Raw genomic sequence first — 26,929 nt, 5'->3', positions numbered from 1 at the left:
CATTTCTTCCAAAGTCTATTCATTAGAAGTGAGTCACTACGTCCAGCTCACACTCAAGGGGAGGAGCTCATAAAAGGGCCCCCATCAAGGTGGTGAAGTCTTTTGATGGCCATCTTAGAGGCTGCCCACCATACTGGGTGCTGCTGGTGGCTTTACAAATACTGCTCTAATTAATGGCCTTAGAACAAAGACCTTTTTTCCTGAGAAAATCACAGTTCCTTGGTGAGTAAACAGATATATTGCCCTAGTAGCACCCCCAAGGTGGAGAAGTTGGAAGAGAGGAGAGCTCTTTTCCATCAGAAAGGCAGAAAATAAAGGACACTTAGGACACCATTCACCAGCCAGAATTCTCTCTAAAGGCCCATAAGCAAGCTATGAAAATGATAATGTTCTAAAATTCTGATAAAGAAAAAGTTGAGGATAAAACTATCCCTGATGGCATCAAGAGGTCCCAGCCAACAACTCTGGTATAGGCTGGCAGAAACCTAGGGGATGGTGCATTGAAAAAGTCCAAGTTTTCTTTTGTTTGAAAATAAGTGAGCTCATCTCTAGTGGCAGTAAGCACGTTCCTGTGGAAGCCCCAGCTTGAGGTGGCTTGGCTTCCTTCCAGGCAGCTCTATGTCATTTACTCACTGAAAGCCTTAGGAGGACAGCTTCTTTACGTACTGTACATAAAATGCACCAGAGAGTCTCGCATAAAGATGCGCTCATTAACATCCATTCCCTCTGCGGGGACTTTGAGAGTTATAAACGAGTCTAAGGTGTGGTCCTTGCTTAGCTATGGAGTTGTTATTTCCACCTATGAAACAACAGGAATTTTTACAATGTAGAAGCGTGAAAAGGACATGGGATTTAGAATCAGAAGAATACAGCTGACCGTTAACAACGTGGGGGTGAGGAGCGCCTACGCTCTGTGCAGTGGAACATCTAAATATACAGTAACTTAACTGTCAGCCCTCCATATCCACAGTTCCACATCCAGAGATTCAACCATCCATGGATCCTATTTGCTATTGAAAAAAATCTGCAAGTGGACCCATGCAGTTCAAACTCATGTTGTTCAAGGGTCAACTGTATAATGACACACAGAGCTGTGTGAACTCAGGCAATCACTTAAGCTCTCTGAGTTTCTATTACCTTATTTATAGGATATGGATAATATGCCAGCTGTTTCTAGCTCACAGTGGAGTTGAGGGGAGGGAACTAAGTAAAAGCACTTTTTAAACTTAGAGCAATATTTGGGTGCTAAAAAAAATACACAGTGATTCTCGACTTTGGATGCATATTAGAATCACCCAGCAAGCTTTGAAAAGTCCCAGTTCCCAGGCTGTACACCAAACCATTATGTACTAATTATGTCTCCCCTTCTTCCTCTGCCTCCTTCTCTTGCTCCATATATGTGTGTGTGTGTGTGTCTGTGTGTATGTACATAGCCTCTTGAAATAGTCAAGAGAAATTTCACTTGTGTTTCCACCAAATCGTTTCCACCAAAGTGCTTGGGAATGACATTCCAAAGAGGTGCTGTGAAGGAGGTGTCCACTGGGGTGGGACTGGGGATGGAGGGTTGTTAAGACTCGAAGAACACATGGGAAGAAAGGTTTCCTCTCCCAGGGTGATGGGTTGATTTCAAAGGACAGAGAGATGGATGGTTGTGCAACACGAAGACAAAGTATTCTGTTAGAGTGGACAAATTTTACTTTGAAATTCAGTTAGGTTGCCTGAGTGGATAACTGCAACCCGGGACAAAGTGAAGGCAACACAGGCGCCTAAGGAAGGTTCAGCTTGAGTACATCTAGGTAATGTCCGTGCCAAGACAGAAGGAGTAACAAGTGCCTGAGTGTGTTTCTGTTCAAATTCTGTTCTCAGGCAGTATTGTTTAGGCAAGAGCTTTTTGCCCCAGCCACTGACCCTTAAAAAGTGTTTCTAATGAGCATGCCAAGTTCAGTAATTACTTTCAAGACCTAATTCTTTGATCAAGGTAGAAGACTTGATTTTTTTGAAATAGTCTTGAAAGTAGAAATTTTAACAGAAACAAGGTTTGGTTTGTTTCTAATCTTCACATTTTCCAAAATTACTGTGAACAAAGTACTTCACTGGCATCTGTATTTTAGGGATTAACCAAAACATGGGTTTATACCCAAAAGAAACTAAACAGAGAAAGGACACTGTGCTCACTTGCTATGCTCTCCTCTCTGTTCTATAGAACCACATGCCGTGGGAAGAACAACCAGGCAAGAAGCCCAGTTGCTCCCGCAGTCTGAAAGCTTTTCACACTGAGCCAGCTCAGGGGCCATTCTCTACTGCTGAGACGGGGACATGGAGCCTCCCCTTCATCTCTGCAGAGGACGTCCCCAGGGAGACTCCTTCACAACCCAGGAGCACCTCTCAGCACTCACACATCAGTTTAGATGACCTGTGGCTGGAGAAGATGCAGAGGAGGAAGTTGAAGAAGTTGGCCCAGTTTGAAAGGAAGATGCATGCATGTCAAGATGGAATCCAAGTAAGCTGCTCACATGCCATCGTCATCAGACTTGGTCTGGTACCCCCTCTTCCAGTGCAGCTGCTTGCCTTTCCTGTCCCCTGCCCACCTCTGCCCTATACAGCCTGCAGGAGAGACACTGCATAGTCATGTGTCTGAGAGCCACATAGGCTGTGGCTCCCTCTTCCCTCTCTGCAGTCTGGCCCTGTGCAAAGGCAATGGGGCAGAACTGAAGATGGCGGGGCCTGTCCTCAAGCCCTTTCCATAGTAATTACCATTCAGTGAGGACCCACTCACTGAATGTTAGACACTGGACAGCATTAGCTCTAATACTCATAAAGTTGCATGACATTCTGATATAACAATCTTAAATCAATCAAGCAAAATTATATAAAGAGAACTAGATTTTGTCTCTAGGGACATTTTGACACCATGATTTTTACATGAAACTGTCAGCTGTTTAAAAATGACTCAGTAGTTTATAAAGCATACCTTTTACCCAATCCCTAACTCTGTTTCTTGTTCTTTCCCTTTATAAAATAGCAGTATTTTTTATTATCAAGTATTTGTGAAATACACATCCCTGAGTCTCACCTCATCCCTGATACCCACCTTTATTTATTTTTTTGTTTCAGGTACTGTTTTTTTTTTTAAACATCTTATTGGAGTATAATTGCTCTACAATGGTGTGTTAGTTTCTGCTGTATAACAAAGTTAATCAGCCATACATATACATATATCCCCATATCTCCTTCCTCTTGTGTGTCCCCCCCACCCTCCCTATCCCACCTCTCTAGGTGGTCACAAGGCACCGAGCTGATCTCCCTGTGCTATGTGGCTGCTTCCCACTAGCTATCTATTTTACATTTGGTAGTATTTATAAGTCCATGCCACTCTCTCACTTCATCCCAGATTACCCTTACCCCTCCCCATGTCCGCAAGTCCATTCTCTACGTCTGCGTCTTTATTCCTGTTCTGCCCCTAGGTTCTTCAGAACCTTTTTTTTTTAGACTCCATATATATGTGTTAGCATTCGGTATTTGTTTTTCTCTTTCTGACTTACTTCACTCTGTATGACAGACTCTAGGTCCATCCACCTCACTACAAATAACTCAATTTCGTTTCTTTTTATGGCTGAGTAATATTCCATTGTACATATGTGCTACATCTTCTTTATCCATTCATCTGTCGATGGACACTTAGGTTGCTTCCCTCTCCTGGCTATAGTAAAGAGAGCTGCAATGAACATTGTGGTACATGACTCTTTTTGAATTTTGGTTTTCTCAGGGTATATGCCCAGCAGTGGGATTGCTGGGTCATATGGTAGTTCTATTTTTAGTTTTTGAAGGCACCTCCATACTGTTCTCCATACCACTTTTTTTTTTAAATCGAGGTGAAATTCACATAACATAAGATGAACCATGTTAAAGTGTACAATACAGTGGCATTTACTAGATTCACAAGACTTTGCAGGCCTTATCTCTACCTAGGTCCAAGACATTCTTATCATCTCAAAAGGAAACTTCACAACTACTAAGCAGTCACAACCCACTTCCCCTCCCTAGACCCTGGCAAGCACTAATCTGCTTTCCATCTCTATGGATTTACCTATTTACCTATGGATATTTCATATAAATGGAATTACAGTGTGTGACCTTTGGTGTCTGACTTCTTTCACTTAGCATCATGTTTTTAAGGGTCTTCTCTGTTGTAGCATACAGCAGCACTTTGTTCTTTTTTATGACTGAATGATATTCCATTGTGTGGCTATGTTTGTTTCTATTATCTGTTCATCCACTGATAGACATAGGGTTGTCTCCACCTCTTGGCTATTGTAACTAGTGCTGTCAGGAACACTTGTGTATAAGCTTTCGTTTGTATACCTGTTTTCTATTCTTTTGGGTATATTCATAGGAGTGGAATTGTTAGGACACATGGTAATTCTATGACTAACTGTCTGAGGAGCTGCCAAACTGTTGTCTACACCATTTTACATTTCTACAAACAAGGTTGCCAGTTCTCCACATCCTCCCCAACACTTGTTGTTTTGTGTTGTTTTGTTTAAACTGTACCATCCTACTGGGTCTGAATGGTACCTCATTGTGGTTTGATTTGCATTTTCCTAGTGACTAATGTTGAACATATTTTCATACGCTTGTTGGCCATTTGTATATCTTTTTTGGAGAAATGTCTATTCAAGCCTTTTGCCCATTTTTAAATTGGGTTATTTATCTTTTTGTGGTTCACTTGTAGGGGTTCTTATGTATGGAGATACTAGACCCCTATCAAATAAGTGATTTACAAGTATTTTCTCCCATCTGTAGGTTGCCTTTCACTTTCTTGATGGTGTCTACTGCTGCACAAAAGTATTTAATTTTGATGTAATCCAATCTATCTGTTTTTTTCTTTTGTTGCTTATGAATTTATTGTAATGCCCAAGAATCCACTGTCAAATCCAAGGTCATAAAAATTTACTTTTATGCTTTCTTCTAAGAGTTTTTATACCTTTTGCTCTTACCTTTAGGTTTTGTATTCATTTCGAATTCATTTTTGTGCTTTGTGTGAAGAAGAGTTCCAACTTCAAGCTTTTCCATGTGGATATTTTGTCACTCTGCACCACTTGTTGAAGAGACTATTCTTTCCCTCACTGAATGACTTTGACACCCTTGTAAAAAACCAAATTACCTTAGATGTATAGGTTTATTTCCAGACTCTCAATTCTATTCCACTGGTCTATACATCTGTGCTTTTGCCAATATCACACTGCTTTAATTACTGTAGCTTTCTAGTAAGTTTTGAAGTTGGGGTGTGTGAGTCCTCTGTGTTATTTTTCAAGATTATTTTGGCTATTTGCTGTCCCTTGTAGTTCCAAATGAATCTTAGGATCAGCTGTTTCATTTCTTGGGGAAAATAAAGGCCATTGTGATTTTGATAAGATTACATTGAATCTGTAGATCACTCTGGAGAGTACTGCCTTCTTAACAATATTAAATCTTTAAATCCATGAACACAGGGTGTTGCCTGATTTTTTAGGTGTTCTTTAACTGCTTTTCACAATGTTTTGTAATTTTCACTGTACAAGTCTTACACATCCTTGGTTAAATATTTCTTAATTATTTTATTCTTTCTGATGATATTGCAAATGGAATTGTTTTCTTAATTTCATTTGGGCTTGTTCATTGCTAGTTTGTAGAAATACAATGGATACTTGTATATTGATCTTGTACCCTAAAAATTTGCTGAATTTATTATCTCTAAGAATATTTTTGTGTATTATTTAGAAATTTCTATATATAAGATACAGACCCTATACATTTAAAAAATTGATATCTTTGCATTTAATTTTCTTAGGGATTATTATAAGTGGCATTATGTTCTTAATTTTATTTTCCACCAGTTGATTCTTAGTATATTGAAATATTATTGATTTTTATGTGTTGATACTGTAGCCTGTGACCTTGCTGAATTCATTTATCGGTTCCAGGAATATTTTTTAAAGACTCCTTGGGATTTTCTATGTAGACAGTCATATCATCTACAGGTAGGGACAGTTTCATTTTTCCCTTTCTAATCTGTATGCTTTTTTCCCTTGCCTTATTGCAGTGGCTAGGAATTCTAATACTGTGTTGACTAAGAGTGGGAAAAGTGGATATCCTTGCCTTATTCCCTGTCTTAATAGGATAAATTTCAATATTTCACTATTAAGTATGATGTTAGCTGTAGAGTTTTTATAGTATCTCTTACTCAAGTTGAGGAATTTCCTCTCTAATCCTAGTTCGCTGAGATATTTTTTAAAAATCATAAATGTGTGTTGGATTTTTTTCAAAAGCTTTTTCTGTGTCCATTGATGTGATCATTTTATGTTTTCTTCCTTAGCCCCTTGATATGGTAGATTATATTAATTGATTTTTTGGTATGTTGAATCAGCCTTCTCCACTTGGAATAAATCCCACTTGGTCATGCACTATATATGGAATGTATAATTTTTATACATTCCTATATTAATTTGCTAATATTTTGTCCAGATCTTCTGCATCTAAACTCATGAGAGATATTGAGCTGGGGCTTTTGCTTTTGTATTATCTTTCCATAGTTTTGGTATCAGGGTAATATGGACCTCATAAACTGAGTTGGAAAGTAGTCTCTCCTTTTCTATATTCTTAAAAAGATTGTGTAAAATTGGTTCCCTTTGCTCTGAAGTCTACTTTGATATCAGTATAACCACTTCTTTTTTGATTAATGTACCTTTTTTCATCTTTTTACTTTCAACCTGTCATTGATTTAAGTGAATTTCTTATGGCAGCATTGTTGGATCTTCTTATTTTATCCACTCTGATTGTCTTTTAATTGGTATATTTTGATAGTTAACATTTGAAATAATTATTATGTTAGGGCTTAAATATGCCATTTTATTATTTGTTTTCTGATTGTTTCTTCTGTTTCCCAATACTCTTTTCTGTCAGTTACATGAACAATTTTTAGGATTCCATCATAACTTATTTGTGGCATTTTTGAATATATTGTTCTGTTTGGTTCACATAGTCATTGCTAAAAGTGTTCCATATATACATAACTTATCGCAGTCTACTGTTATCAACATTTTACCACTTCCAATGAACTGTAGTAATCTTAGTTCCACCGAGGTTCATTTACCATCGCCACTATTAAAATACAATTGTCTTGTGATTTCTTTACGTACATTTTTTTTTGAAGTATGGTTGATTTACTTCCAATATTATGTTAGTTTCAGGTATACAACATAGTGATTCAATATTTTTATAGATTACGCTGAATATAAAGTTATAAAATAATGGCTATACTTCTCTGTGCTGTACAATATATCTTTGTTGCTTATCATTTTATATATAGTAGTTCGTACCTCTTAATCCCCTTTCTCCTACCTTGCCTCTCCATCCACCCTTTCCCCACTGTTAACGACTCTGGTTTGTTCTCTGAATCTTTGAGTTTCTTTCTGTTTTTTGTTATATTCATTTGTTTTATTTTTTAGATTCCACATATAACTGAAAATAGATAGTATCTTTCTTTCTCTGTCTGACATTTCTCTAAGCATAATACCCATCCATATCATTGTTGCAAATGGCAAAGTTTCATTCTTTTTTATGGCTGAGTAATATTCCAATGTATGTATATGCCACATCTTCTTTATCTATTCATCTGTTGATGGATACTCAGGTAGCTTCCATACCTTACCAATTTTGGACAATACTGCAATGAACACTGGGGTGCATATATCTTTTTCAATTGTTGTTTTTGTTTCCTTTGGATATATACCCAGGAGTGGAGCTGCTGGATCATACAGTAGTTTTATTTTTAATTTTTTAAGGAACTTCTATATTGTTCTCCATAATGGCTGTACCAATTTACATTGCCACCAACAGTGCACTAGGGTTGCCTTTTCTCCACATCCTCACCAACATTTGTTATTTGTTGTCTTTTTGATGACAGCCATTCTGACAGGTCTGAGGGGATATCTCATTGTATGTTTTTTAATTAAATTTTTTATTGGAGTATAGTTGATTTACAACATTGTGTTAGTTTCTGCTGTACAGCAATGTGAGTCAGTTATACATACACATACATCCACTTTTTAAGATTCTTTTCCCATACTGTTCATTACAGAGTATTGAATAGAGTTCCCTGTGCTATTCAGTAGGTTCTTATTAGTTATCTATTCTATATATAGTAGCATGTATATGTCAATCCCAATCTTCCAATTTATCCCTCTCCCACTATTCCCCCCTGGTAACCACAAGTTTGTTTTCTACATCTGTGACTCAACTTCTGTTTTGTAAATAGGTTCATTTGCACCATTTCTTTAGATTCCACATATAAGTGATATCATATGATATTTGTCTTTCTCTGTCTGACTTACTTCAATCAGTATGACAATCCCTAGGTCAAATCTAGAGTATTTTTAATTTCATTTATTGTGTTGTTCATCGTTGCTTGTTTCATCTTTATTTCTTCTAGGTCCTTGTTAAATGTTTCTTCCATTTTGTCCATTCTATTTCCAAGATTTTGGATCATCTGTACTATCATTATTCTGAATTCTTTTTCAGGGAGACTGCCTCTTTCCTCTTCATTTGTTAGGTCTGGTGGGTTTTTATCTTGCTCCTTCATCTGCTGTGTGTTTTTCTGTCTTCTCATTTTGCTTATCTTACTGTGTTTGGGGTCTCCTTTTTGCAGGTTGCAGGTTCGTAATTCCTGTTGTTTTTGGTGTCTGTCTCCAGTGGCTAAGGTTAGTTCAGTGGGTTGTGTAGGCTTCCTGGTGGTGGGGACTAGTGCCTGTGTTCTGATGGATGAGGCTGGATCTTGTCTTTCTGGTGGGCAGGTCCACGTCTGGTGGTGTGTTTTGGGGTGTCTGTGGACTTATTATGATTTTAGGCAGCCTCTCTGCTAATGGGTGGGGTTGTGTTCCTGTCTTGCTAGTTGTTTGGCATAGGGTGTCCAGCACTGGAGCTTGCTGGTCGTTGAGTGAAGCTGGGTGCTCATGTTGAGATGGAGATCTCTGGGTGATTTTCGCCGTTTGATATTATGTGGAGCTGGGAGGTCTCTTGTGGACCAGTGTCCTGAAGTTGGCTCTCCCACCTCAGAGGCACAGCACTGACTCCTGGCTGCAGCACCAAGAGCCTTTCATCCACATGGCTCAGAATAAAAGGGAGAAAAAGTAGAAAGAAAGAAAGGGAGGGAGGGAGGGAGGGAGGGAGGAAGGAAGGAAAGAGAGAAAGAGGATACAATAAAATAAAGATAAAATAAAATAAAGTTATTAAAATAAAAAATAATTATTAAGAAAAAAATTTTTTTAAAAAGAAAAAAAAAAAAAACGGACGAATAGATCCCTAGGACAAATGGTGAAAGCAAAGCTATACAGACAAAATCTCACACAGAAGCATACACATACACACTCACAAAAAGAGGAAAAGGGGAAAAAATAATAAATCTTGCTCTCAAAGTCTACCTCCTCAATTTGGGATGATTCGTTGTCTATTCATGTATTCCACAGGTGCAGGGTACATCAAGTTGATTGCGGAGCTTTAATCCGCTGCTTCTGAGGCTGCTGAGAGAGATTTCCCTTTCTCTTCTTTGTTTGCACAACTCCCGGGGCTCAGGTTTGGATTTGGCCCCGCCTCTGCGTGTAAGTCGCTGGAGGGCGTCTGTTCTTCGCTCAGACAGGACGGGGTTAAAGGAGCCGCTGACTCGGGGACTCTGGCTCACTCAGGCTGGGGGAAGGGAGGGGTACGGATGTGGGGCGAGCCTGCGGCGGCAGAGGCCGGCGTGACGTTGCACCAGCCTGAGGTGCGCTGTGCGTTCTCCCGGGGAAGATGTCCCTGGATCCCGGGACCCTGGCAGTGGCGAGCTGCACAGGCTCCCCGGAAGGGGGGTGTGGAGAGTAACCTGTGCTCGCACACAGGCTTCTGGTGGCGGCAGCAGCCTTAGCGCCTCATGCCCGTCTCTGGGGTCCACGCTGATGGCCGCGGCTCGTGTCCGTCCCTGGAGCTCTTTTAAGCAGCGCTTTTAATCCCCTCTCCTCGCGCACCAGGAAACAAAGAACGAAGAAAAAGTCTCTTGCCTCTTCGGCAGCTCCAGACTTTTCCCGGACTCCCTCCCGGCTAGCCGTGGTGCACTAACCCCCTGCAGGCTGTGTTCACGCCGCCAACCCCAGTCCTCTCCCGGCGCTCTGACCGAAGCCCGAGCCTCAGCTCCCAGCTCCGCCCACCCCGGCTGGTGAGCAGACAAGACTCTCGGGCTGATCAGTGTCGGTCAACACCGATCCTCTGTGCGGGAATCTCTCCGCTTTGCTCTCCGCACCCCTGTGGCTGTGCTCTCCTCCGCGGCTCCGAAGCTTTCCCCCTCCACTACCCGCAGTCTCTGCCCGCTAAGGGGCTCCTAGTGTGTGGAAACCTTTCCTCCTTCACAGCTCCCTCCCACTGGTGCAGGTCCCGTCCCTATCCTTTTGTCTCTGTTTACTCTTTTTTCTTTTGCCCTACACAGGTACGTGGGGAGTTTCTTGCCTTTTGGCAGGTCTGAGGTCTTCTGCCAGCATTGAGTAGGTGTTCTGTAGGAGTTGTTCCACATGTAGATGTATTTCTGATGTATCTGTGGGGAGGAAAACGATCTCTGCGTTTTACTCTTCCACCATCTTCCCCAATCTCCCACATCTGCTTTATCCATTCCTCCTTTGATGGACATTTAGGTTGCTTCCATGTCCTGGATATTGTAAATAGTGCTGTATTGAACATTGGGGTGCATGTATCTTTTTTTTTTTTTTGTGGTATGCGGGCCTCTCACTGTTGTGGCCTCGCCCATTGTGGAGCACAGGCTCCGCGGCCATGGCTCATGGGCCTAGCCACTCCGCGGCATGTGGGATCTTCCCGGACCGAGGCACGAACCCGTGTCCCCTGCATCGGCAGGCGGACTCTCAACCACTGCGCCACCAGGGAAGCCCGCATGTATCCTTTTGAATTATGGTTTTTCTCTGAATATATGCCCAGGAGTGGGACTGCTGGATCATATGGTAGCTCTATTTTTAGTTTTTTAAGGAACCTCCGTACTGTTCTCCATAGTGGCTGCACCAATTTACATTCCCACGAACAGTGTAGGAGGTCATTGTGGTTTTGAATTACATTCCCTGACAATTAGTTGATGTTGTATTTTCATGTGCCTGCTGGCCATCTGTATGTCGTCTTTGGGAAAATGCCTATTCAGGTCCTCTGCCCTTTTTTTTTATTGGGTTGTTTAGCTTTTTTTGGTATAGAGTTGTATGAGCTGTTTATATATTTTGGATATTAACTGCTTATCAGGCATTATTTGCAAATATCTTTTCCCATTCAGTAGGTTGCCTTTTCATTTTATTGATGGTTTCCTTCACTGTGCAAAAGCTTTTAAGTTTGATTAGGTCCAATTTGTTTATTTTTGCTTTTGTTTCCCTTGCCTAAGGAGACAAATCCAAAAAAATATTGCTAAGGCCTATGTCAAATATTATACTGCCTATGTTTTCTTCTAGGAATGTTATACTTTCTGATCTTACATTTAGGTCTTTAATCCATTTTGAGGGTTTTTTTTTTTATGGTGTGAAGAAATCTTTTAATCTCATTCTTTTACACGCAATTGTCCAGTTTTCCCAGCACTACTTATTGAAGAGACTATTTCCCCATTGTATATTCTTAACTCCTTTGTCATAGATTAACTGACCATATTGCATGGGTTTATTTCTGGGCTCTCTATGATGTTCCATTGATCCATGTACCTGTTTTTGTGCCAATACCATTCTGCTTTGATTACTATAGCTTTGTAGTATCGTATGAAGTCAGAGAGCATGACACCTCCAGCTTTGTTCTTTTTTCTCAAGATTGCTTTGGCTATTCGGGATCTTCTGTGGTTCCATACAAATTTTAGGATTATTTATTTGTTCTTGTTCTTTGAAAAATATTATGGGTATTTTGATAGGCATTGCATTAAATCTGTAGACTGCTTTGGGTAGTACCAATATTTTAACAATAGTACTTCTAATTCATGAATATAGGATGCCTTTCCATTTATTTATATCATCTCCAGTTTCTTTTATCAATGTCTTATAGTTTTCAAAGTATGTGTCTTTCTCCTCCTTGGTTAAATTTATTCTTACACATTTTATTCTTCTTGATGCGATTGTAAATGGGATTGTTTTCTTGCTTCTCTTTTTCATAGTTAATTATTAGTGAATAGAAAAGCAACAGATTTCTGTATATTAATCTTATATCCTGCAACTTTATTGAATTCATTTATTCTAAAAGTTTTTTGGTGAAGACTTTAAGGTTTTCTATATATAGTATCATGTCATCTGCAAATATGATAGTTTTACTTCTTCCCATCCAACTTGGATGACTTTTTCTTTCTTGACTGACTGCTATGGCTAGGACTTCCAATACTGTGTTAAATAGAAATGGTGACAGTGGGCATCCTTGTCTTCTTCGTGATCTAGAAAGAAAAGCTTTCTAGTTTTCCCCATTGAGTATGATGTTAGGTGGGTTTGTTATAAATGGCCTTTAGTATCTTGAGAAATTTCCCTCTATACCAACTTTGATAAGAGTTTTTATTGTGAATCGATACTGAATTTTGTCAAATGCTTTTTCTGCATCTATTGAGAGATCATGTGACTTTTATCCTTCATTTTGTTCATTCTTATAGCCTTGGTTGTACAGGAGTCTTTCTGCCAATTTCCAGTTAGCTTTCAGTGGTAATTGTTCCACATGTAGATTTATTTTTGATGTGTTCATGGGGATAGATGAGTTCCATGTCCTCCTACTCTGCCATCTTGATCAATCCCCTTATCCTTCATTTTGTTAATGTGGTGTATCACATAGATTTATTTGCAGATGTTGGACCATCCTTGCCTCCCTGGGATAAAAACCCACTTGATCATGGTTTATGATCCTTTTTAATGCATTTTTGAATTGGTTTGCTAATATTTTGTTAAGGATTTTTGCATCTATATTCATCAGAGAAATTGGCCTGCAAGTTCCATTTTTTGTAGTGTCTTTGTCTGGTTTTGGTATCAGGGTAATGCTGGCCTCATAGAACAAGTTTGGGAGTGTTTTCTCCTCTTCAATTTTTTGGAATAGTTTGAGGATAAGTATTCCATTTTCTTTAAATGTTTGGTAGAATTCCCCTGTGAAGCCATCTGGTTTTGGACTTCTGTATGTTGGGAGTTTTTTGATTACCAATTCAATTTCAATACTAGTAACCAGTATGTTCAGATTATCTGTTTCTTCCTGATTCAGTCTTAGAAGATTATATGTTTCTAGGAATTTATCCGTTTCTTCTAGGTTGCCCAGTTTGTTGGTATGTAATTGTTCACAGTATTCTCTTATGATTGTTTGTATTTCTGTGATACCGGTTGTAAATTGTCCTCTTTCATTTCTAATTTTGTTTATTTGGGTCCTCTCTCTTTTCTTCCTAATAAGCCTGACTAAAGGATTATCAATTTTCTTTATCTTTTAAAAATACAGCTCTTGGTTTCATTGGTCTTTTCTGTTGTGGGTTTATTTTTTGGGGGGGCTCTCTATTTTGTTTATATCTACTCTGATCTTTATTATTTCTGTTCTTCTGCTGACTTTGGGTTTTGTTTTTTCTTATTTTTCTAATTCCTTTAGATGGTGGGTTAGGTTGTTTATTTGAGATTTTTCTTATATATTGAGGTAGGCCTGTATCACTATAAACTTCCCTCTTAGAACTGTTTTTGCTGCATCCCATAGATTTTGAAAAGTTGTGTTTTTATTTTCATTTGTCTCAGGGTATTTTCTTTTTCTTTTCTTTTTTTTTTTTTTTTTTTTTTTGATGTGGACCAGTTCTAAAGTCTTTATTGTTTCTTACAATATCGCCTATGCTTTATGTTTTGGTTTTTATGGCTGAAAGTCATGTGGGATCTTAGCTCCCTGGCCAGGGATAGAACTAGCACCCCCTGCATTGGAAGGCAAAGTCTTAACCACTGGACTACCAGGGAAGGCCCTGTCTCAGGGTATTTTCTGGTCTCCTCTTTGATTTCTTGGTTGACTCATTGGGTTTTTAGTAGGATGTTGTTTAGTCTCTATGTGTTTGTTTTACTTCCTGTAATAGATTTCTAGTTTTATACCATTGTGATCTGAAAAGATACTTTGTATATTTTTTATCCTCTTAAATGTGTTGAGACTTGTTTGGTGGACTATCATATGATCTATTCTAGAGAACATTCCATGTGCATGTGAAAAGAATGTGTATTCTGTTTTTGGATGGAATGTCCTGTAGGTAGCTATTAAGTCCAGCTGGTCTAATGTGTCATTTAATGTCACTGTTTCCTTACTGGTTTTCTGTTTGACAATCTGTCCATTGATGTAAGTGGGGTGTTAAAGTCCCCTAATATTATTGTATTATTGTCAATTCCTCCCTTTATTTCTGTTATGCAATGCAGTATTATTAACTATAGTTGCCCTGATGCACCTTACATCCCCATGACTTATTTTATAACTGGAAGTTTGTGTCTTTTGGCTGCCTTCACCCATTTTACCTACCCCCTACTCCCTGCCTTTGGCAAGTACCAATCTGTTCTCTGTCTCTATTAGCTTGGCTTTTCTTTTTTAAGATTTCACATACAGGGCTTCCCTGGTGGCGCAGTGGTTGAGAGTCCACCTGCCAATGCAGGGGACACGGGTTTGTGCCCCAGTCCGGGAAGATCCCAAATGCCGCGGAGCGGCTAGGCCTGTGAGCCATGGCCGCTGAGCCTGCACGTCTGGAGCCTGTGCTCCACAATGGGAGAGGCCACAACAGTAAGAGGCCTGCGTACCGCAAAAAAAAAAAAAAAAAAAAAGATTTCACATACAAGTAAGATCATACAGTCGTTCTCTTTCTTGTCTGACTTATTTCACTTAGCATAATGCCCTCAAGAGCCATCCATGTAAATTTTCAATTGTAGCTATATTTTTCAGTCCTAATGTTTCCATTCTATTCTATTTTGTATCTATTTCCCTGCTGTTATTTTCCATTCATTGCAAGAGTGTTCACACTTACTTCTTAGAGCACAATTATATGAGCTTCTTTAAAATCTTTTATAATTCCAGCACTGTATCATGTTGGTGCTGGGATCTGTTGTCTTTCCTTTATAAGTTATGGAGATTTTCATAGTTCTCTGTATATCAAATAATTTTGGGTTATATCTTGGAAATTTTGAATATTATGTTATGAGCCTTATTTAGTTTCTATGGAGAATAATAGTTAAGTTTTTCAGGCAGCTGACAGTTTAGGGTACAAGTTCTTACTGGCCTTCAAGGGCTATGTTTCTTATGTCGGTTCATGTTTTCAAGGTGTTTTCAATGCTACTTGGATAATGCAGATCACCCAGTGGCCAGTCTGAGACCTGTAAAATGGTCTACTCCATAATTTGGTTCTCAAAGACTTTAGTATTCTGTTTAGGTCAGATCCACCCAAGCACAGTTTGGGGGTAAGTCCAGTGGCCATAAACAATGTTATGGTGTCATTTTCTTGATCTCTTTCCTTTCTACATTCTTCCAGACACTTCTTGGCTTCCAGGAGTCCCCCCCTTCCTGGACATTTTGCTAGAAAGCTAGGCTTTCGTTTTCCCACTCTGGCATATACTTCCTGCAACTATGTCTGCCTCTGGAGCCAAGGGGCAGGAGGACAGAGACAGGAAAAAAGAAATAGGGATGTTCTCCCTCCCTCAGAGTTTTAGGTGCCTGCCTGGCCATTACTGCCATACTATAATGGGATTTCCTGGGAGTCTAGGGTGGAACTAAATGACAACATAGAGGATTTCACCAATTTGCTCATACACTTGGGGTCCCTTTCCCCTCTCTTCAGACCAGAGAAGGCTTTTTGGAGTACTTTTGGTCCATACCCAGTTTTAAGCTGCTATTGAGTTCAGGCCAGAGGATACTGTAGGGACCACAAAAAAGGTAACTCACTATAGGATTGGTGTAACTTCAAATACTGGCTTCCTTCTCCAACCCACATGCTACCATTTATTTCAGAGCCCTTAGGTAACTGATTTATACATCTGCCCAATGTTTTTAGTTGCATTCAAATGGAAGAGATGGAGTGGGGTATCATACTCCCATCTTAATCCTTGTTTGTATATTTACATTTCCATTAATCACTAAAAGAATTTTCCAAGCACTGTTTACTTAATTTGTGTGGAATACAAAAGAAAATGGAACATTTATTTGAATACATACCAAAAATTTTAAGTAAATTTCATAACTTTATAAAGTAGACAAAATCTGGAGGGGCCAAGTTTATTTCTGGATAATGGAATGATAAAGAAAGGGACAATATCCTTGCCCTCCCAAGACCTCATGCAACACTGGTCCTTACTGTCTGAAGGGTAAAGTCTGTCTTATGATTATGAGGTGTCAGGGACTTCATGGGTTGCATTTTAATTAAGCACCCCTGCAAGAATATAGCTAAAACAAAGCCTTCCTTTTGGAGAAATGTTAGGCTGTGTGGCTGACCAGCTGGTGTAATTTGGGGGTTTGGAGACCTACTGTCAGTCCTCATTTCACATTGTTGAATGACAACCTGTTCTGCCATGGTTGCCACATATGACCATACAGGTTGCAGACTACTGACAACAAGAGAAACTTCTCTTTTTTCCATGGATTTTGAAATGAATGGCACCTCCCAGAGCTGTGTGCATTTTGGCTGCATGTTCTGCTCATGGCAAAGTCCTGTGCAATTAGAAAAATTATAATGTGGCAATGACAACATGTTATCTCTTTTCTTCATTTACTCTTTGCCTCTTTCCTCCTCTCCCAGTGCTGGAGGAAGATGACCATTACCTCTCCAGAGTCTTTGAATCTCCCTAGAAGAAGCCATCCGTTCTCCCAGAGTGCTCCGACAGGACTGAACCACATGGGCTGGCCAGAGCACATACCTGACATTGGTGAGTTACATGCCTCTCTCTTTTCCTTCACACTCCGGTGTCCTGGCAAAAAGGACAAGACGTGAGAGCATGTTGTTGACAGCTGTGTTTACTTGTCTGGCAGAAGTAGCCTGAATGTGAGAAATAAACCATTGTCTTTAACTCCTTCAATTAGGAAGAGGTCCCTAACACTCTGATAAAGGGAATTCTTGGCTTCCGGAAGATTCCATTACTGAATCCCTAAACCTGGCTCCGTTCATTTATTTTGAGCAGAACTACTGACCATTCCGTGAAACTTGTAATAGGGTATAACTTACAGAGAGAGAGTTGTCTAATCTAGTGATGAAACCTGGGTGTTTTCCCTTCTGGGGGGACAAGCCTCTTCCTTGAGTTATATGGCAGCTTGTCTGAGTCCCTTTCCCAAAACTATGGCAAGAAGCATCACATCACATATTTCTCCATAAAAGGGCTGATTTTTGTGCCAGAAGGAAACTGCGACCCAGTGAGGGCCAGGATGGGGTATCCTCATGCACAGCTACCATCCTTCCTGGACTTAACCCAGTAAGGGCTGGACACAGTGAAAATGCTCAAGGCCCCTGGTGCAAGGACAGATGTTGGGTCTCAGGTCTTGAGCAGGTGCAGATTATGTTAGATGGCAACCTTATGGTTTAAAGGCATCCAGCTGGCTGAAGGAAGAGGCCAAATCTGGTGTTTAAAAAGGATAAAGAAGAGTTAAAGCCTTAGACAGGGTTGAAAAAACAAAATAGCTACACCTGCCAAACATGTACTTTTCCAGACTTGGGGATTAGGGACAGGGCTGGCATTCAAGGATGTCTGTAGTTTGATCCTATTGGAGCTAAAGACCTGTAGAAAGCAGGTAAGATTAGCAAAAGATGATATGGGAGACTAGTGGCTGGGCCCTGATCATTAGAGTGTGGCATATGCTGTGCTGAGGAGTCAGCTCTGATACAGACATGAGTCCTGACCTCTGAATCTGACTCAGTGCATACTGGGTGCTGGTCCTGGGGGAGTTGGCTACTCAGATTAGCCAGTAGCCATGATTGTTTTCCATTAGCAAATGTCTGTGCTTATGCTGCATCATGCAGTGGATTTTAATCTTCCCCACATATAGTTGTAATCTTAAATTCACACAAAGCGAAGTCATGAAATGGTGTTTGACATCTGCTGAAAGAATCCTTTCATGGGAAAAGATAGTTCTAACATAAACTCTTCATTAAGTCATGGAATAGTTTAGAGGCTCATGGAAGAGACAGTAATGGGTGGGAGTAGCATTTTTCCTGGAATAATCTTCAAGGCTGATTTTGGCTCTTGAAGTTAGAAACTTCTTACAAATTCAAGCTTAATAATCATATGTTCCTATTATTTCAGAGCCTCATTTGAATTAATTAGTAGATATATTTATTGTAGAATAAGAGATTTTTGAAACCTCAATGTCACATGTCCCTCAGCATGCCTGCATGCTGAGGACACTGCTCTGGAAGTCAAAGGTCAGGGCTCTGGCTTCAGCTGCCCTTCATATGGGGGTGAGAAATTGGGCACTTCTCTCCATTTCTCTATCTCATACTTCTTTTTATTTTAAAAAAAAGAGTATAATTCCTGTATTCATCAGACCAATATGAGGGGCTAGCTTGGGTCTCTGTATTTAGCTTAGGAAAGCTTTCTTTTCATCAATTATTGCTTCCACTCCAACTGCTCTATTCCAAACTTCTGGGGTTTCTTTCTACCGATTTTATTCCCAGGTTCTATCCCCAGAATCTCTCATTATTTTCATTATTTTATCCTTTTCCTCTCTGTTCTGGGAGAATATCTCAGTTTTATCTTCTGCTTTGCTTTTCTGGTTTCACCTCATCTGCTGTTCATTGCCTTCATTAATATTTGTGATTCAGTGATCATGTTTTTAATTTCCATACATTATTTCCAATGTCCTCTAGACGTTCATTAAAAACAGAAAGTTGGGAGTTTTGTAAAATTTTCTCCTGTTCATGTTTTATAAATTCATTTCCAAATTCATATGCTTTTCTTTTAACTGGTAATTTTTTTATAGGTGAAATTTCTCTATTTGCTTATCTTTACAGACATCAATTCTTCGCCAGCAATGGCTTGTTGTCAGGTAGCACTTGAGACAACATCCTTTCAGAGATTGTTACAGGTTCCTCTTAAAATCCTTCAAGCATAGCTGAAGCAGGAAAAGTTAAGCTTTCCTATAATGTGTATCATGGGTTCAGTAACCTTGGTGCGGGAGCTTTCAGCAGTCCCAGCGAGAGGTTTGCCTCTTTCCAGCACTTCTTCTCTACGTTTGGTGGAGTAGTCAAGAATTAGCCTGATGTGGGAGCATGCCACCCTCTGCCCCACAAGTCGGTGCCCAGGATAAATTCTACCACACCCACTCTTCTCTGAGTGGAGCCAGCAGGGCCAGATATGACTCTGTGAGCCCCTAGCATGATGGCTGCACACAGCATCACGTAAAGTCCTCTGCAACTCCAGAACATTTGTTGAAAAGACTATTTTTCCCTTTGAATAGTCTTGACCCCCCTGTTGAAAGTAAGCTGATCACAGATGTATGGATTTATTCCTGGACTGTCAACTGTATTCCACTGATATATGTCTATTCTTGTACTAGTACCACACTGTCTTGTTTACCATTACTTTGTAGTAAGGTTTGAAATCAGAAAGTAGAGTCTTCCTACTTTCCCCTTCTTTTTCAGGAGTGTCTTAGCTATTCTGAGTCCCTTGCAATTCCATATGACTTTTAGAATCAGGTTGTCAATTTCTACAAAGATATCAGTTGAGATTCTGATAAGGATTTTATTGAATCTGTACATGAGTTTGGAGAGCACTGTCATCTTAACAATGTTGAGTTTTCTGATCTATGAACATAGGACTTTTCCCCCATTTATTTAGGTCTTCTTTTGTTTCTTTCAACAACATTTTGTCATTTTCAGAATACAAGCTTTCACTTCCTTTGAAAAATTCATTCCTAAGTACTTTATATAATTTTTGATGCATTGTGAATGAAATTGTCTCCTGAATTCCATTTTCAGACTGGTCATTAAAAGTGAATAGAAATACAATCAACTTTTGTATATTGATCTCGTATCCTGCAACCTTGTTGAACTCATTATTAGTTCTAGTTTTTTAATGGATTCCTTAGGATTTTCTACACACCAGATCATGTTATCTATAAGCAGAGACAGTTTTACTTCTTCCTTTCCCATCTGGATGTCTTTTTTTTCTTGCCTAAGTGCCCTGATTAGAGCCTCCAGTACTGTACATTTGAATAAAAATGGCAAGAATGGACATCCTTGTCTTTCCTGATTTTAGGGGGAAAGCATCCCATCTTCACCATTAAGTATGATGTTAGCTGCGGGGTTTTCACAGATGCCCTTTATTGGGTAAATAAAGTTCCTATATTCCTAGTTTGTCAAGTTTTTTTTGTCGCAAGAGAGTGTTGGATTTTTGTCAAATGCTTGTCCTGTCTATTGAGATAATCATGCAACTTTTGTTCTTTATTCTGTTGATGTGGTGTATTACATTAATTGATCTTTAGATGTTAAACAATCCTTGCATTTCTGAGATAAATCTCACTTGGTCAAGACGTGTAATTCTCATTATATTTTTAATTTGGTTTGCTAGTATTTTGTTGAAGATTTTTGCATCCATATCCATAAGAGATATTGGTCTGTAATTTTCTTTTCTTTTAATGTCTTTGTCTGGTTTTGGCCTCATAAAATAATTTGGGAAATCTTCCCTCATCTCCTATTTTCTTCAATAGTTTGTGAAGAATTGGTATTAATTCTTTTTTCAATGTTTGGTAGAATTCAGGGGTGAAGCCAATTGGGTGTGGGCTTTTCTTTGTAGGTAGTCTTGTTATTACTGATTCAATCTCTACTTGTTATAGAGCTATTCAGATTGTCTATTTCTCTTGAGTAAGTTTTGATAGTTTGCATCTTTCTAGGAATTTGTCCATTTTATCTAAGTCATCTAACCGTTGGTGTACAGTTGTTCAATATTCTCTTATAATCCTTTTTATTTCTGCAAAGTGAGAAGTAATACCCCTTCTTTCATTTCTGATTCTGGTAATGAGTCCTCTTCTTTCACTTGGTCAAACCAGCTAAAGGTCTGTCAATTCTGTTGCTTTTCCCTAAGAACCAGCATTTGGTTTCTTTTATTTTCTGTTTTTTCTCTAGTCTCTATTTCTGTTCCTCAATATTTCTGTTCTCCATTGTGCCTCTACTAACTCCTATTCTAATCTGTATTGTTTCCTTCCTTGTGCTTGTTTTAGGTTTAGTTTTGCTCTTTTTTCCCCTGTGTCATTGCAGATCCAGTTGTTGATTTGAGATTTTTCTTCTTTATTAATACAGGTATTTGCAGCTATAAATTTCCCTCTGAGCACTGCTTTACCTGTCTTCATAACTTTTGGCATATTTTGTCTTCATTTTCATTTATATCAAGGTATTTTCTGATTTTTCTTTTGATTTCTTCTTGAACCCATGAGTTATTTAGGAGTTTGTTATTTAATTTCCACATATTTGTGAGTTTCTCAAATTTCCCTTATTATTGATTTCTAATTTCATTTCATTGTGGTCAAAGAACATATTTTGTATTACTTCCATACTTTGAAATTTGTGGAAGTTTGTTTTATGGACTAACACATGGTCTAGCCTGGAGAATGTTCCATATACACTTGAGAAGAAAGTATACTCTGTTATTGTTGGAAAGTATACTCTGTTCTGTATATGACTATTACGCCTAAATGGTTTATGGTGTAGATCAAATATTCTATTTCCTTGATCTTCTGTATAGTTGCTCTATCCATTATTGAAAGTTGGGCATAAACCTCCAACTGTTATTGTTGAATTACCTATTTCTCCCTTCATTTCTGTCAGTTTTTGCTTTATGTACTTTAGTGCTCTGTTATTAGGTAGGTGGATATATATTTGTACTTATATCTTCCTGATGGATTAACCCTTTTATTGTTATAAAATGCCCTTCTTTGCCTCTAGTGTCTTTTGTTTTTGGTTGTTTTTAATTTTTTAAATTGGAGTATAACTGCTTTACAATGCTGTGTTCATTTCTGCTATATGATGAACTGAATCAGCTATATGTATACATATATCCCCTCCCTATTAAACCTCTCTCCCACCACCCCCCCATCCCATCTATGTCATCACAGAGCACCAAGCTGAGCTTCCTGTGATTTATAGCAGGTTCCCACTAGCTATCTATTTTACGCATGGTAGTGTATTTATGTAAAATCTAATCTTCTAGTTCATCCCACCCTCCCCTTCCCCCACTGCGTCCACATGTCCGATCTCTACATCTGCGCCTCTATTCCTGCACTGGAACTAGGTTCATCTGTATCATTTTTCTGGATTCCACATGTATGCATTAATATACGATATTTGTTTTTCTCTTCCTGACTTACTTCACTCTGTATGACAGACTGTAGGTCCATCCACATCTCTACAAATGACCCAATTTCATTCATTTTTAGGGCTGAGTAATATTCCATTGTATATAGGTACCACATCTTCTTTATCCATTCAACAGTCATTGAACATTTAGGTTGTTTCCATTTCCTGGCTATTGCAAATAGTGCTTAAATGAACATTGTGGTACATGTGTCCTTTTGAATTACAGTTTTCTCAGGATATATGCCCAGTAGTGGGATTGCTGGGTCATATGGTAGTTCTTTTTAATTTTTTATGGAACCTCCATACTGTTCTCCATAGTGGCTGTACCAATTCACATTCCCGCCAATGGTGCAAGAAGGTTCCCTTTTCTCCACACCCTCTCCAGCATTTATTGTTTATTTTTTGATGATGGCCATTCTGACCAATGTGAGGTGATACCTCATTGTAGTTTAGATTTGCATTTCTCTAATAATTAGTGATGTTGAGCATCTTTTCATGTATTTGTTGGCCATCTGTAAGCCTTCTTTGGAGAAATGTCTATTTAGGTCTTCCACCCATTTTTTGATTTGTTTGTTTGTTTGTTTTGGTGTTGAGCTGCATGAGCTGTTTGTATATTTTGGAGATTAATCCTTTGTCAGTTGCTTCATTTGCAAATATTTTCTCCCATTCTGAAGGTTGTCTTTTTGTCTTGTTTATGGTTTCCTTGATTGTGCAAGAGCTTTTAAGTTTCATTAGGTCCCTTTTTTTTTTTTTTCCATTACTCTAGGAGGTGGGTCAAAGAAGATCCTGCTGCAATTTATGTCAAAGAGTGTTCTGCCTATGTTTTCCTCTAAGAGTTTTATGGTGTCTAGCTTTACATTTAGGTCATTAATCCATTTTGAGTTTATTCTTGTGTATGGTGTTAGGGAGTGTTCTAATTTCATACTTTAACATGTAGCTGTCCAGTTTTCCCAGCACCATTTATTGAAGAGGCTCTCTTTTCTCCGTTTTATATTCTTGCCTCCTTTGTCTTAGATTAGGTGTCTGTAGGTGTGTGGGTTTATCTCTGGGCTTTCTATCCTGTTCCATCAATCCATATTTCTGTTTTTGTGCCAGTACCATGCTGTCTTGATCACTGTACCTTTGTAGTATCGTCTGAAGTCAGGGAGCCTGATTCCTCCAGCTCTGTTTTTCTTTCTCAAGATTGCTTTGGCTATTCAGGGTCCTTTGTGTTTCCATACAAATTGTAAGATTTTTTCTCCTAATTCTGCGAAGAATGCCACTGGTAATTTGATAGGGATTGCATTGAACCTGTAGATTGCTTTGGGGAGTATAGTCATTTTCACAATATTGATTCTTCCAATCCAAGAACATGGTATATTTCTCCATCTGTCTGTGTCACCTTTGATTTCTTTCATCAGTGTTTTCTAGTTTTCTGAGTACAGGTCTTTTGCCTCCTTAGGTAGATTTATACCTAGGTATTTTATTCTTTTTGTTGCAATGGTAAATGGGATTGTTTCCTTAATTTCTCTTCCTGATCTTTCGTTGTTAGTGTATAGGAATGCAGGAGATTCCTGTGCATTAATTTTGTATCCTGTAACTTTACCAAATTGATTGATTAACTCTAGTAGTTTCCTGGTGGCATCTTTAGGATTTTCTATGTATAGTATCATGTCATCTGCAAACAGTGATGGTTTTATTTCTTCTTTTCCAATTTCTATTCCTTTGACTTCTTTTTCTTCTCTGATTGCCATGGTTAGGACTACCAAAACTATGTTGAATAATAGTGGTGAGAGTGGACATCCTTGTCTTGTTCCTGATCTTAGAGGAAATGCTCTCAGTTTTTCACCATTGAGAATGATGTTTGCTGTGGGTTTGTCATATATGGCCTTTATTATGTTGAGGTGGATTCCCTCTATGCCCACTTTCTGAAGAGTCTTTATCATAAATCGGTGTTGAATTTTGTCAAAAGCTTTTTCTGCATCTATTGAGATGATCATATGCTTTTTATTCTTTAATTTGTTAATATGGTGTATCACATTGATTGATTTGCATATACTGAAGAATCCTTGCATTCCTGGGATAAATCCCACTTGATCATTGTGTATGATCCTTTTAATGTGCTGTTGGATTCTGTTTGCTAGTGTTTTGTTGAGGATTTTTGTATCTATGTGATATTGGCCTGTAATTTTTTGTGTGTGTGTGTGACATCCTTGTCTGGTTTTGGTATCAAGGTGATGGTGGCCTTGTAGAATGAGTTTGCGAATGTTCCTCCCTCTGCTATATTTTGGAAGAGTTTGAGAAGGATAGGTGTTAGCTCTTCTCTAAGTGTTCCATAGCATTCGCCTGTGAAGCCATCTGGTCCTGGACTTTTGTTTGTTGGAAAATTTTTAATTACAGTTTCAATTTCATTACTTGTGGTTGGTCTGTTTATATTTTCTAATGCTTCCTGGTTCAGTCAGGAAAGTTGTACCTTTCCAAGAATTTGGCTATTTCTTCCATGTTGTCCATTTTATTGGCATATAGTTGCTTGCAGTAGTCCTTATGATCCTTTGCATTTCTGCAGTGTCAGTTGTAATTTCTTCCTTTTCATTTCTAATTTTGATTTGTGTCCTCTTCCTTTTTTTTTAAAAAAATAAATTTATTTATTTATTTACTTTTTGCTGCATTGAGTCTTTGTTGCTGTGCACAGGCTTTCTCTAGTTGCAGCAAGCAGGGGCCACTCTTCGCTGCAGTGCACGGGCTTCCCATTGCAGTGGCTTCTCTTGTTGCAGAGCGTGGGCTCCTGATATGCAAAGCCCTGGCATGTTGGGCTTAGTAGTTGTGGTGTGTTGGGCTCAGTAGTTGTGGCATGTTGGGCTCAGTAGTTGTGGCGTGTTGGGCTCAGTACTTGTGGCATGTGGGCTCAGTAGTTGTGTTGCACAGGCTTAGTTGCTCCACAGCATGTGGGATCTTCCCAGGCCAGGGCTCGAAACCGTGTGCCCTGCATTGGCAGGTGGATTCTTAACCACTGTGACACCAGGGAAGCCCCTCCCTTTTTTCTTGATCACACTGGCTAAAGGTTTATCAATTTTGTTTATATTCTCAAAGAGCAAACTTTTAGTTTTATTCATCTTTGCTATTGTTTTCTTCATTTCTATTTGACTTATTTCTGCTCTGATCTTTATGATTTCTTTCCTTCTACTGACTTTAGGTTTTTTTTGTTCTTTCTCTATTTGCTTAGGTGTAAGGTTAGATTGTTTGAGATTTTTCTTGTTTCTTGAGGTGAGATTGAATTGCCATAAACTTCCCTCTTAAAACTGCTTTTTGCTGCCTCCAGTAGGTTTTGGGTCACCACGTTTTTGTTGGCATTTGTTTCTATGTATTTTTTTGATTTCCTCTTTCCTCTTCAATTTCTTCAGTGATCTCTTGGTTATTTAGCAGTGCACTGTTTAGCCTCCCTGTGTTTGTTGTTTTTACAGGTTTTTTCCTGTAATTGATTTCTAATCTCATAGCATGTAGTCAGAAAAGATGCTTGATATAATTTCAATTTCCTTAAATTTTCCGAGACTTGATTTGTGACCCCAGGTGTTATCTATCCTGTCGAATGTTCCACGTGCACTTGAGAAGAAAGTGTATTTGGCCACTTTTGGGTGGAATGTCCTATAAATATCAATTAAATCTATCTGGTCTATTTAAAGCTGTGTTTCCATATTTATTTTGTCTGAATGATCTGTCCATTGGTGTAAGTGAGGTGTTAAAGTCCCCCACTATTATTGTGTTACTGTCAATTTCTCCTTTTATGGCTGTTAGCATTTGCCTTATCTATTGAGGTGCTCCTATGTTGGGTGCATAAATATTTATAATTGTTATATCTTCTTCTTGGATTGATCCCTTGATCGTTATGTAGTGTCACTCCTTATCTCTTGTAAGTGTCTTTATTTTAAAGTCTATTTTATCTGATATGAGTATTGCTACTCCAGCTTTCTTTTAATTTCGATTTGCATGGAATATATTCTTCTATCCCCTCACTGTCAGTCTGTATGTATCCGTAGGTCTGAAGTGGGTCTCTTGTAGACAGCATATATACAGGTCTTATTTTTGTATCCATTCAGCCACCCTGTGTCTTTTGGTTGGAGCATTTAATTCATTTACATTTAAGGTAATTATCAATATGTATGTTCCTACTACCATTTTCTTAATTGTTTTGGGTTTGTTTTTGTGGGTCTTTTTCTTCTCTTGTGTTTCCCATCTATTGAAGTTCCTTTAGCATTTGTTTTAAAGCTGGTTTGGTGGTGCTGAATTCTCTTGGCTTTTGCTTGTCTGTAAAGCTTTTGATTTCTCTGTCAAATCTGAATGAAATCCCTGAGTAATCTTGGTTATAGATTTTTCCCTTTCATCACTTTAAATATATCCTGCCACTCCCTTCTGGCCTGCAGAGTTTCTACTGAGAAATTAGCTGATAACCTTATGGGGATTCCCTTGTGTGTTACGTTTTGCTTTTCCCTTGCTGCTTTTAATATTTTTTCTTTGAATGTAATTTTTGTTAGTTTGATTAATATGTGTCTCAGTGTGTTTCTTCTAGGGTTTATCATGTATGGGACTCTCTGCGCTTCCTGGATTTGGGTGGCTATTTCCTTTCCCATG

The 26,929-nt window shown here is 38.8% G+C and overlaps 1 protein-coding gene across 2 annotated transcripts in view; it reads left to right on the top strand.

Annotated features, from left to right (window-relative positions):
- LOC132428716 (rho guanine nucleotide exchange factor 4) overlaps window positions 1-26,929 on the top strand; it is a 136,435-nt gene that overhangs the window by 24,418 nt on the left and 85,088 nt on the right. For both annotated transcript variants that reach the window (XM_060017014.1, XM_060017016.1), the window contains exons 2-4: window positions 2,204-2,500; window positions 5,964-6,020; window positions 16,784-16,910. In XM_060017014.1, coding sequence (XP_059872997.1) covers window positions 2,210-2,500; window positions 5,964-6,020; window positions 16,784-16,910 — 475 coding nt within the window. In that variant the 5' untranslated portion in view covers window positions 2,204-2,209. The remainder of the gene's footprint in view (window positions 1-2,203; window positions 2,501-5,963; window positions 6,021-16,783; window positions 16,911-26,929) is intronic.

This window comes from Delphinus delphis, chromosome 7, assembly GCF_949987515.2.
Source record: "Delphinus delphis chromosome 7, mDelDel1.2, whole genome shotgun sequence".
NCBI lineage: Eukaryota > Metazoa > Chordata > Mammalia > Artiodactyla > Delphinidae > Delphinus > Delphinus delphis.
The sequence above is the reverse complement of the archived record's forward strand: the minus strand, read 5'-3'. Positions and strand labels throughout refer to the sequence as shown.